This window comes from Sprattus sprattus (assembly GCF_963457725.1).
Source record: "Sprattus sprattus genome assembly, chromosome: 1".
Classification (NCBI taxonomy): domain Eukaryota; kingdom Metazoa; phylum Chordata; class Actinopteri; order Clupeiformes; family Clupeidae; genus Sprattus; species Sprattus sprattus.
The window spans coordinates 72,489,152-72,502,388 of NC_137920.1; the positions used below are offsets into that span (position 1 = coordinate 72,489,152).

Genomic DNA, 13,237 nt, shown 5'->3' on the forward strand with positions numbered 1-13,237 from the left:
GTTATGGTCACCTATCGCAACGCTGATTTGAACATTGCTGTGCTTTGAGTTCTACGTAGCCATTTGGTTTCCGATGAGGCACAGCAAGATGGCAACACACTACGCGACCGCCGTTGCCATTGGCGTTATGTGGATGCTGTCCTCAATTTGTTCCCTGATAGACATATTTTACGGTATGATTACGGATCACATGTTCAACAGCGGACAAACATTTTGCTTTCGACAGATATTTGTAGATTCAAATGGGCAAATAGAAAATGTTCCAGGCTGTAAATGGAGTGTCCTTTGTGGCGGCAGCATGAATCATCATCTTTACTTACATCAATATTATAGTTGCACCGCAGGCTGTGTGTCGAGACAAAGACTGAAAGTCCCAGAAGGCCCATCCTGCTGCAAATCGTTCAGCTCATTCTGTGTATGGCCAACTTGCTGTTTGGGACCATAGAGACGTGGTTATCCAAGTTACCTAACTAGAATGCGTTTCGTGAACGAACTGCGAGAGTGTGCTTGCTCTGTGTCAGTGAAGCACAGGTGCAAGCTAGTTTTAATGACCCCATTATGATGTCATAATCCACAGAGTTCTGCCATGCAAGTCTATGTAGAAAAAAGAGGAATAAAAAAGGAGTGGCAAGGAGTACCGCCACGAAAAGTCATAGCAGGTTGCACCGGATCGGGCTGGACGTTTCGGTGTTTGAACGGCGTCTGTACCTCGAAAGGGCGAGGAGTAGTTAGCTGCAAGAAAAACGGCGAGCATAAATAAATAAAACTTGATAACAACAATACTGTGCTTCCCTTCGGGCAAGCACACTAATAATAGGCGGTTTCATAACCTGCGCTTCATGAACTATATCCTGATTCTCATGCTGCTTCTGTGCCTGAGCCCCCTGATCTACGGCCTGAGAGACGATGCTGTTAGGCCCTTATTCCTCTACTATGTCAGGTGTGGAGCCCGAAAAGTCAAACCCTCTGTTACCCCACACTAGGAGAGTCGTTGCAGAGTTGGGCTAGAATAGTGTACATTCTTCTGTCAGCAGCTGGAGTTTCGATATTAAGATCTCTGGCAAGATACCGGTACTGTGAACATAAACGATTTAGACTTAAAATGCATATTGTTTTGGGTTTTCTATTGGGTGAAACTTTATGTGTGCAATTAAGTTGCTCTACACATTTGTTTGTGCTGCTAAATGTTATGTTTGAATAGCATATTAAGTTTTTTTTGCTGAATATACCAAATGAAAATATATAAATATAAAATAAATAAAACAAAAAAAAAAACCTTCTGTGTCCTATAAACCAGATGGTTTATTGCAAGATTGCTCACATTGCAAGTACTAGCAACCTCTCTCAGATTCTCAATAGTAGCCTAGACCCCTATAGTATGTGTGATGATAGTTCTTAGATCAGAGTTTTATGCCCACAGTTTATGCAGTAAATGCAACTCTCAATATGTTCACCTCAACAAGCAATCTGAGACGGAGACTTAAAACACCCCTTAATACACCTCACCGTTAAAGCACTGGTGATCACAACCCTGTAATTATAGCTAAGCTTGTCCTATAAAGGAGGGTATTCACTGGCAGGAAAAACCTGTTTTGCCCCATAAGAGATGCTGCAGTGGCACGTCGACATCTGATCCTCCATTGCACTAAGCAAGCATACTCCTGTTTAACTTTGGTTAAGTGTCAAAGAGTTAAGTAGAGGTAAGTTAAGTACATATTTATTTAAGCATGTTGTGAAGCTTTCCTTTGAAAGTCAAAGAGCAGTGAGAGCTAAACATACGGCATGTTTGACTTTCAAAGGTATGCTTACTAGCATTCTTAAATAATTCAATACAATAACAACATATTGTTGATCTAAGTAAAGATGATGATTAATGTTAACAGCCACTCCTAGGACACTCCATTTACAGCCTGGAACTATGACCCGGTGTGTGGGGCCAAAACATAAATTGGAGACAGACCACGAGTATACAAAAATAGGGGTTTATTTCAATAACACTAAAATACGGGACAAAATAGTAAATGCCAAGCACCAAAAACTCATAGTGTGCACCAGCATCAAAAGCATGGTGAGAACGCCAGGAATGCCACACACTAGCATACAGGGGCGGACTGGGGGGAAAAAGTGGCCCGGGAGTTCCTGTCAGACCGGCCCACTCAATACACGGCGCGCGGCCCACTAAGTACACGGCGCGCTGCCCACTCAGTACACGCCGCATTGCCCACTCAATGGATCACACGTATCGACCAGTCAGTGGCCTACTGGGAAAAATACCCATACACTTAACATTATTTTGGATGATTACAAAGAAATTACATCATATATGCTTGTTTTTTAATAACATTTGGATCCACCAATTTGCCTGGATGGACACATGGAATAAAATGATACTGGCTATTGTAACACTCCAAGGTAGGTATAGTTTGCTAGATGAATAGTATCAGATCAGATCAGATCAGATGGTTATACGTAAAACTACAAAGCCTATTGGTTAGTACACTCAACGCGTATTAGATAAATAAACTTGAAATTAGTGCTGTCAAACAATTGAAATATTTAAACACAATTAATCGCAATTTTTTTGTCTATTATAAATGTCCCTTCATTTATTTTTTATCCATTTATCCATTTTTTATTCCAGCAGCAGAATCATCAATCTAGATAACATATTAATATTGTTTATAATGTAAGTGTTGTGAAACGCAAGCTATACTTGGCCAAGTCAACACCTCTAGATAACATATTAACAATCTAGATAACATATTAACATTGTTTATAAGTGATTTTAGCATAACAAACTAGCTGGTTAACTTATTTGACACAAGTTAATAGAAATTTGCCCTATTTACAACTACCACCATGGATAGCTTGCTCATCGATTATAAGCAAGTGACTACGGCTCACATGGTAAAATAGATCATCTCGATGTTGACAACAGCACCAGCTTGCTTATTTTATCAGACGGTCTCAATTTAAGACATACCGTTAGCTAGGCTAGCTGTAGGGAACGTAACCTCATCTGTGAATAGCAAGCTAACATTTGGCAAGGTCAACGCCACATCTTACCTTATCACTGTCACCAGTCGGTGGTTTTCCAAATAAAATGTAGGTTTGAGTAATTGACATTAAATAACACCTAAAACAAAATTAGACTGACGGAAGAGATTGACAGAGGCAGCGGCGAGCTGTGCCTCATCCATGTTAAGGCTGATTTATGCTCGGTTACGTAAGCGTAAGCGCAAGCGCAAGAGGCCGCGCAAGCCCCTTGCGTGACTTTTCACGTCTTGCGTGCATCGGCCCCTTTTTCTAGACTTGCGCCATTTTACACAAGCCTATTGTTCTGGGTGTGAATTGCTTGGCAACACCTCCAACGCAACGCGTAAAGGCCGAATTATGCTCTGTTTTAGACGTAACGCGTAAGCACGTAAGATACACAACCCCCCCTTGCGCGGTAAAATACCCCCCCTTACGTGCTTAAGTGCGTCGCCCAAAATTCCTGACTATGCGACTAAAACACTACGGCCCTACACAGCTCGCAAAGGCTGTGATTGGCCGGCTACCACAGCCTTTCACACAGAGTCTCACGTTTCCGGGTTAAGAGCATACAGTCTTTTTTGGACCCAGACATTTTTTTAAATCATGAATACCCTGCAGACCGTCTCACAAGCCTTTTCTCATGGATTAGGAACAAACATAACAGAAGAGGTCCGAAGACATGAACTCCTTTACAAATCCTCTTTAAACACTTATAAGGACGCTCAAATTACCGCGAATATCCCATTCTCACCCGCGATTGTTTGGAGAGAATGTGGTCATTCACGAACAAATAGGTACTTTCATATTCATTTTCCGCCACTTGTGAGTCATGGTGATATCTTTCTTTGAGTTCATATTGACGTGAATCCATCAATTGCACCAGCGAGTTTGATAGAATGAGCCCGGTCAGCTCATACAAAAGTTAACAGTAACCTGCCATTACCTTGTGGCCAGCACCATTGTAGTTACAAGCATTGACAACATGATGAGATTCTCTCGCCGTTTACCACCTCATCTTTGAATAATGTAACTCATAAACACATCGTTTTAAAGCCTGTCGCAGTCATTAAAAGATGTCAATAAACGAACTTTTGCGACATGTGCTGTCTTTTTCGCCACTGGTACTGAATTGCCAACATTTGTATTTTGTGTAACACATGTATTCATAACATCAAGCCTTTCGCCCACTACACTTTCATGCTCCGGTAAGTTTTTTTCCTTTGACCTGCTGCAATAAATAGGCTTACTTAACTCAAAAAAAAATCTACAGTTATGGCGTCAATTTGCTTTGCAACACGCAACACGGCTCACAAGCCTTGCAACACGGCTCTGCGTCTAAAACGAACCTTAAATCAAAACTTGTCTAAAACAAGTTCCTTGTGTAAATTACGTGCTTACGCGTTACGTCTAAAACAGAGCATAATTCGGCCTTAAGCACCTAGCAATTCATGCTTCCTTTAGAAGCATGCAAGGGCCTTTAGAAGGGCTGAGTGCGCACGTCACTACGGTTGCGTGCCCTGGCGGGGCGTGTTGCGTGTATGTATGCCACTACCACTGGCGCCTCACAGCAAGAAGGTCATGGGTTTGATTCTGGACAAAGCATACACACACTGCTCTTTTTCCTCCTCTCTCCCCTGCCATTGCCGCTATGTTACACGATATGTAAAGATGTTGACAGACATTTGACCTCATTCTCATGTTACAAGTTCCCGGACAATTCTGGCATTCATTAAACTTTTCTCATCCGGGATTCGTTCTCGCTTTTTCGTAAATCTGCCAGATTGGAGTGAGCCCATGTTCTTAAGGGCTGAGTTTGTGAGAAATCGTTGGTGATTGCGTTCACATCAATTCTACCACATCCTCAAATTGAAATAATTATAATAATATACTACTACTCATAATAATAATAATAATAATATTAAATACGAGAATATTTGTATCATAAAAAACGTTTCACATTTAAAGTCATGATTCTATGATGCATCATGATGTCCGTACATAAATAAAAGCACTACATGAATACTGCAAAAAGCATTCAATAAATAAATAAGCACTAAACTCAAGTGTGTGGAATATAGCCATGGTGGAATAGAATGGAGAAGACGTTCATTTACGCCTTAAAAAGCCTTAATTTGCGTTTGAACTTTCAACATTATTTGTCTGTGATTAGACATTTTGTGTTATTACATGTAATGCCGTTTAGATCATTTAAAAACGACGTTGAAATTCTGTTTGTAAATATCTAGTCCTGCAAGGTAGCAAACGTAGTTCGAGGACATCGTAGAGAAAGAGAGGGCATAGGGCCAGACAGCTACTTATGTGTGTGTGTCCAGGAATTACTCTCTGAAAATGTACCATGTATTGTCCACCCCCCCCCATAACAAAATGAGATCTCGCCCCTGCCTTATAATGTCGCAAAATATAAAAATTTAACTTGGTAGTCCCACCTATTTCTCTGGTCACAAGCTGCTTCTAGCCACAGCTGTCTTTGATATGAAAATGTGATGTGTATATTCCCCAGAGTGAATACCTCTCTGATGCAGACAGGAATAGAAAGATGAGGCATCATATCATGGCTGCCTATAAAAGTGAGTGGGCATAGTAGCACTCATCAGGAGCTTTACATGATGTGTGATCCTCTTATCATTCTCAGGGTAACAGGAACAGTCATCCATCTGAGCATTATCAATGTGTGCATGTTTCATTTCTGGTTTGATTTATTGTATCAAGTTTTCAGGACAGTGTGTTTAATCTGGTATTTTTTCACATATCAGCTACATTTGCTATTTCTTACTCTGTGATTATACATGTCTATATGGGTGTGTGTGTGTACATATTCTATTACTAGATTCTAAACTATTTACGTATGTATAGCATATAATGGTCATGACAAATCAGTCCGGTTAAGGAGCTCTACTGGTGCATCAGCAGATGTTTAAAGTGAAATTGAATGAAGGGCCTCTTTCTAAACTAATTGTGACCATTGTCATGTCTCTTCTGTTCATCTGCATCAACTGCATCATGTTTCACACCCTCATGAGTAAGCCTGTGTTTAGAGAGCTGCCTCGCTATATCCTCTTTGCCCACATGCTCTGCAATGACACAGTTCATCTGCTGGTGGTCGCGATGCTCTATATTTTATCTCTAAATTTCCAGAAGTTTCCTAAAGCTGTTTGTTCACTGATGGTTATCGTGTCAGCAGGCACGGCTCGTATTTCTGCTTTGAGCCTGGGTGTGATGTCACTCGAGCGCTATGTGGCTATTTGTTTCCCTTTACGCCACAGTGAGATGGCCACACAGAAAGGGACGGGTGTTGCGATTGCAATAATCTGGTTCCTAGGTTGCCTAAGTCCCGTGATAGATACTATGTATGCACTGATAATGAACGCAGTGTCTTTTAAAGATCCCATGTTCTGTACTCGAGAGAGGTTTATTTTGTCACCATGGCAAAGAGATGTGTTTCAAGGACTTAATGGTTTCTTCTTTGTGCTTATAACAGTCATTATTCTTTTCACCTATGTCAGTGTTATAGTCGCAGCTAAATCTGCCTCAGCGGATAAAGATTCTGCTAAGAAAGCTTGGAGAACAGTCCTGCTCCACCTTGGCCAGCTAGTACTTTGTCTGAACAGTCTGTTGTATGGAACCATCGAGAGAGCCTTGGCTATGACCAGTAGCACTCGTCTGTTCATGGACCTGCGCTACCTGAACTTTCTCTTTGTTCTCATTCTGCCTCGGTGCCTGAGCCCCCTGATCTACGGCCTGAGAGACGATGCTGTCCGGCCCTTATTCCTCTACTATGTCAGGTGTGGAGCCCAAAAGGTCAAACCCTCTGTAACAGCACACTGATGTGCATATGGCATTCTGATTGCATACAGCTATTTTTGTTTGTTAGAATGAAAACTACATATTTAAGATTTCATATACGGACAACGTTTCATATGCATCATAAACAACATAAATTAGACAGAATTAACTTTATTGTATTTTACTGTTCACCTTTATGAGTTTTTGTGTGGGTTTGGGTATTGCACTTTCATTTTATCTGCTTTCTTGTTGTGAATAAACATCCTCCAGTTCGGTGTATAAAGAGAAACCCTGTGAGTGTTTGTGTGTGTGTGTGTGTGTGTGCTGCCTTGGTACCGATTCTAACCTGTGCTTTATTGTCAGTCACAACCAACAGGTGAATAAACCACTGAACTGGCTTCACGTTTCGGGCAATTTAATTTATACAAATATAAGACTGAAGTTAAAAGGGGGTTAGATCATTAACAAATTGATAATTGGTTGACAGCTTAGATATTATGATGTATAATCTACAGGGTATTGTGCAATTGTTGCCATAACATGTAGAGCTGAATTCTCTGCTGTTTAAAATGAGCAGTGTGTAAGCAGTCATCCAAATGTATTGCGCTCATAGTGTCCCCAATAGACGTCTTTGTGCTCACAAGGTCCCCATCAGACCTCAGTAGCCCAGAGTGCCAGTCCACAATCAGGCTCTTTGGATAATTATATGCTTACATACATTTATGTTCAGTAAGTTAAGGGCTGCATTTTTATAACCAAGAAAAAGCTTAGGAACGTAAGTGACATTGTTCTGGTTTTGGTGGTACTTTTTTTTATAGGTCGATAGTTTTCAAATATAGTTTTAAAGTCAAATAAAAGTTCCTGTTACATGGTCATGTTTAAGAAAGATGACGACATCTGATGTTCCCAATAGACACCAAGGATCATCACTATGCAGTTTTGTGCTTCATTGGGCCTCATTTATAAAACGTACTTACGGACAGAATTGATGTTAGACTGTGTGTGCGATCAAATCCACGTCTAAGTACAGATTTATAAAAACCGTCTTAGACGTAGAAAAGGACGTTACTCTACGTCTGGTTTCAGTTTGTGTAAGTACATTTCCTTGTGGCAATACAGGAGCACTGCAGGAATTCGGGACTCTCCGAGCGCTGACACGCAGTTTCATCATCATCATCGTCACCACCATAAGGGCTAATTGTGAAAGGTCAAAGTAATGTTTTGCTCAATAAAATCAATTAAACAATTTCAATAATTCACACATGCATGAAATTCACGTCTGATAGGTATTCATTTTTATTCCACACGTGTAAAACATTTCGCTCAATAGCCTATAAAAAGCCTGATAGTTATTTGTTTCAGAGGGAGATATGGCTGCACTGGCTTTGTTAGAAGATGTTGCCAACCGAGCAATAAGGAGAGAGCGAGTGTTTCGTGATCGCGTCGAGTTTCTGGCAGAGGAAGACTCATGGTTAATAAGCAGGTACCGCTTGCCAAGAATGCCTCTGTTAGAGCTTTGTGCACAAATGGGCCCTCGTCTACAGCGACGCACCGGCCACAACCAGGCCATACCTGTCAGGTTCAGGTGTTGTCTGTTCTTGGCTACAGGCACCTTCCAAAGGGAAATTGGAGAACGGTCCGGTATAGCACAGTCAACTTTCAGCAGAATTTTGCCCGATGTGCTTACCGTCTGATCCGTCTCTGTCCGGAATATATTTCTTTCCCATACGGTGCCCAGGAACAGCGAGCTGTCAAAGAGGGTTTCCTCCGAAAAACCGGGTTCCCAGACGTGATAGGTGCGATAGACTGCACTCATGTTGCCATACGGGCGCCACATGTGATCCAGTACATTTATGTGAATAGAAAAAAGATTCACACCATAAATGTACAACTCATATGTCATGCCAATATGGCAATCCTGAACGCAGTAGCACGCTGGCCAGGGTCGACACACGACTCCTTAATCTTGCGTAACTGCAGCTAGTGATGGGAAGTTCGAAGTTCGGATCATTTTACCGACTCGAATCTTTTGAATCTCGTTCAGTAAAAAGAACGAATCTTTTTTCGAGTCTGTAAGAGCCATTCTTTGTATTTATTGTTTTCATACAAGAGCTCCTGAAAATGTTTATGATGAAATTTAGAAGATTTAGAATAAGATTTCATATTTATATTTGGACAAACTTTCTGTTGCAAACGTGATACTAATTGCACCTTGTTAGTGTGGTGTCCTAATTACTCCCTGTAGACTGCTACTTAAGATGGTGTGGTGACGCGGCCCAGACGCTGTAGGGGTGCAATGCGCAACAGTCATTGACCTGTAGTGATTAAAACAGGTTCATTTCCCATGATTCCTTGTTTCCATTTGTTTCCATAGGTCAATGACTTCGCTGGACTTCGTTGTGGATAACTGAAGAACTTGGAAAAGGATTGTGCATTTCGAAGGAAAAGGAAGGCCGACGCGCCAAACAATTCAAACAAAGGAAAGCCCGCGGAGGTATGTGCTTCTGAAACTCATTATTGGAAGGAAATGAGGACTTTGTGGATATCGTTTTGTTTGATTAAGAAATTGGAAATGACTTTAGAAATATTTTCCTTTGAGAAGCACAATGTCTGAAACACAGACGGACGAAGTCATGTCCGGAGAGGATTTAAATGTTGTAGCCAGTGCACGAATGCGCGGTGGCAAAGTGTCGCATATTACGCGCAGAATGAAGATTTTAAACACAGGTTTATTCACCTGTTGGTTGTGACTGACAATAAAGCACAGGTTAGAATCGGCAATGAGTTTGTTGAGGAAGTAAAGGAAAACCTGACTAAGCTTGAAGAAATGTTGAAAGAATTCGAAAGCATCCATAGTGCTTATATTGAAACTTTAAGCATAGAGGCCAAGGAAGCAGATGTAAAAACTTGGTATGAGCCCCGAAGGAAATAAATTAATTCCTTTCTCTCGAATATTTTTGCGAAATGGATCCACGCTGCTGAAAACCCAGAAGCGCACAGCACTGCTGTACACTCCACTGCTGCTTTACTACCCGATTCTTCTGAACCAGATGCAGATACATATTTGAAAGATTTGGATGCTTTGTCTGTCACTAGCCGACAGGGGCGGAGTGGCCATCGGGAGAACCGGGATTTTTCCCGGTCGGCCGGTCGGCCAATAATCTCTCGAGAACCAGCCTGCAGACCGGCCTTCGCAGCCGTCGAATCGAATTCATGAGCGGCCCACCGAATTTACATGTTCGTCTAATCATGGTCCCGTGAAAATCTCTAAATTCTCCAAGAGTTACACGGTTGAGCAGTCCAACCACTATTTATACCAATATTTGTCTCTGTACATCACACCTATGGTGTGTGTCAAACTCACTCCCATTAATCCAACCTTCTGATTTTTGTTTAGCCTCCTATAGTAATTCTTTTTATTCAGACGCTCCCTTACTTTCATGACCACAAATATAAATTGGCCAGCGATTTAATTCGTTTTTTTGTTGAATGTAGAATTGTCGGAGCAAAGCATCATGGGAAATGCGTATCGTTCTGCCTTTATTAAGTGAACCTAGGGAGATAAATTAGCGGCTACCATGGAGAGAGAGCAGGTAAAGCAGACCTGATGGAGGGACATTTTTGTGTCCCACTCCGCCCCTGCTAGCCGACGTTCAATGAGATCCAATGAATCACCCTCACAAGCGCTCATTCGCGCCGAGGCATACCAAGCGGCGCTATTGGAAAAGGCTGCGCGTTTGCAAGAAAAGCACGCTTTGGAAAAGGAGGATGAACTACTTGAACAGAAAAAGGAAGAAGTAAGAAAAAGACGAGAAACATTAGATTTAGACACAGAAATGGCTGCAAATATGGCAAAAATGTATGTGCTTAAAATTGCTGAACAAGCTGCGTTTGAAAACTTTGATGAAGAAGAACAACTAGAGCCTCGGGATGCAATGAATGAATACTTCGACGCAGAAGAGCAACCAGCAGCACAATATGAGGTCATGCCTGAACCAGATGTAAGGCCAAAGCAGGGAGTTAAAGTTCAGTTCCCCTATCCTACTCATTCTTCTGTGCAGGATCATGATAATGTCCAACAGACTTATTCTGTTCGCTCTCAGAGTTAATTTACTCAAACCCAAAATACAGTGCCAGTTAGGCAAGCCAGTAGTCAGGCTAGCGGCCACGCCAGCAGTCACACAAACACTACAAGTGGGCAGCCTAGCCCAATGTCTGCTCCATCAATGAATCAGCCACCATCACATGATCTCTCTGATATTCTTAGGAGGCAAAATGAGCTGACCAACATCCTTGTGAAACAGCAAGTGCTCTCTACTTTACCACAAGGGAGCATTACACCTTTTGATGGAGACATCCTCCAGTACAAATCGTTCAATCATTCTTTTGAACACATGATTGAGAGAAAAACAGACAACAACCAAGACAAATTACAGTTTTTAAGTCAATACACAAAAGGAACAGCATTGGATCTTGTGAAAAGTTGTCAACATAAGGACGCAGACAGAGGATACCCAAAAGCAAAAACTTCACAAATGACTACAGAATTTCCTGTGCATACATGGAGAAGGTCTTCAACTGGCCAGCCATCAAACCTGAGGACACAAAGGCATTGTGTGAGTATGCATTGTTCCTTAGAACTTGTTGTACTGCTATGGAAGAAATTGACTACATGACTGAATTGGATACCATCTCTAATATGAGGAATGTTGTATTGAAACTCCCATATAAGTTGAGAGAGAAGTGGCGTGCAAAGGCATGTGATCTGCAAAGCAAAGGCAGAGTCAAAATGGAAAATGTAGTCTCTTATGTTGAAGATCAAGCAAAGATCATGTCAGATCCTGTATCAACCAAATCAAATACAGAAAAGCCCAAATAGCCCATGCCTGTTCTGTAAAGGTGACTATGAACTGAAGTCATGTGATGAAAAGTGCACAAAGATAAGATCACATTTCTAAGACAAAATGGTGTCTGTTTTGGATGTTTAATGAAAGCAGGGCATATAAGCAAAGACTACACAGGGCGTCTAAGCTGCTCTGTATGCAAGAAAAAACACCCAAGTGTGCTGCACATCAAGACAGATCAGACTTCAGCAAAGCCTACCATTAACAGTGGGCAGGTGTCACTCAGAGCTGGAGAGCATTCTGGTGCCGGTGACAGAGATGGCAGTAGAGAGTGCATGATGTCAATTGTTCCAGTGAAGGTGAAGCACTGCAAAGGATGAGGTGATAAAAACTTACGCTTTTCTTGATCCTGTCAGCTCTTCAACCTTCTGTACAAAGAGTCTAGCCAACAAGCTGAACCTAACAGGGCGAAAAACTAACATCCTGCTCCGAACCATGTCTCAGGAAAAGTCAGTGAGCGCAGACATCATCACAGGCCTGGAGGTGTCTGCAATTGATAAGTCCCACTTCATCACGTTGCCAGATGTGTAGAGTCAAAGCAGAATGCCAGTTGACACAAGTAACATTCCCAACAATGATGACCTATCTAAATATACTTACCTCAGTAAAGTGAGCATTCCCAAAATCGAAGCTGATGTAGAACTGCTGATTGGCAGCAATGTTCCGAAAGCGCTAGAGCCATGGGAAGTGGTAAACATCCAAGCAGATGGTCCGTTTGCGGTCCGAACGAAACTTGGATGGTTCGTTAACGGTCCTCTTATTGACAGTGACAGCTCCAGCACTCTTTCTGCTACTGTTAATAGGATATCTGTGGAAAAATTGAATGACACATTAATGCAACAATACAATCATGACTTTAACGAAAGCAAGGAAGACAAACCAGAAATGTCTGTTGAAGACAAAAAGTTCATCGAAATAATGGAAAAATCTGTCTGTCTCAGGAATGGACATTACACATTGGACTTACCTTTCAGGAAGAAAAATGTAGTTATGCCAAATAACCATCAGGTGGCAGAGCAGCATCTGGCCAGTCTAAAGAAAAGGTTCCAAAAGAATGAAAAGTTCAAAACAGAATATACCAACTTTCTCACAGACGTAGGCCTGTCGCGATATGCAATAAATCAATTAATTGCCCGATAAATTAAAATGAGCGATAATTTTTTGCCGGCTGCAATAAATTCCATTCGCACACTTCAAAGTAACTGGATATCAAAAGTTTTTAATCAGGTGTATCTGCCCTCTCGGCGGATTGGTGTTTTTTTGCCCCAACTGAATTCTTCAAGGCAGCGCGCAGGGTTAGGCATTCAGTTGGTGATGGTTATTATTTCCTGCAGCGCAGCCTTAAAGGCCGAGCTGAGGGCACAATAAGTTAACCCCCTCGTCACGTGTCAGTCACTTGTAGCATTGGTCTCTATGTGGGAGGCGGAGCCCTGGCGTTGCACAGTGCAGACTGCAGCATGAAAGTCCCGAGAGGAGAAGTGCAAGAGAAAAAA

At 41.7% G+C, this 13,237-nt stretch overlaps 1 protein-coding gene across 1 annotated transcript; it reads left to right on the forward strand.

The window, feature by feature from the left end:
- Positions 1–6,024: 6,024 nt before the first annotated feature.
- LOC308371591 (odorant receptor 131-2-like) lies at positions 6,025–6,882 on the forward strand (the record flags this gene model as incomplete). Its single annotated transcript, XM_080846554.1, has 1 exon — positions 6,025–6,882. One exon carries the CDS (start codon positions 6,025–6,027, stop codon positions 6,880–6,882), a length of 858 nt encoding a protein of 285 aa, XP_080702680.1.
- Between the last annotated feature and the right edge of the window lie 6,355 nt (positions 6,883–13,237).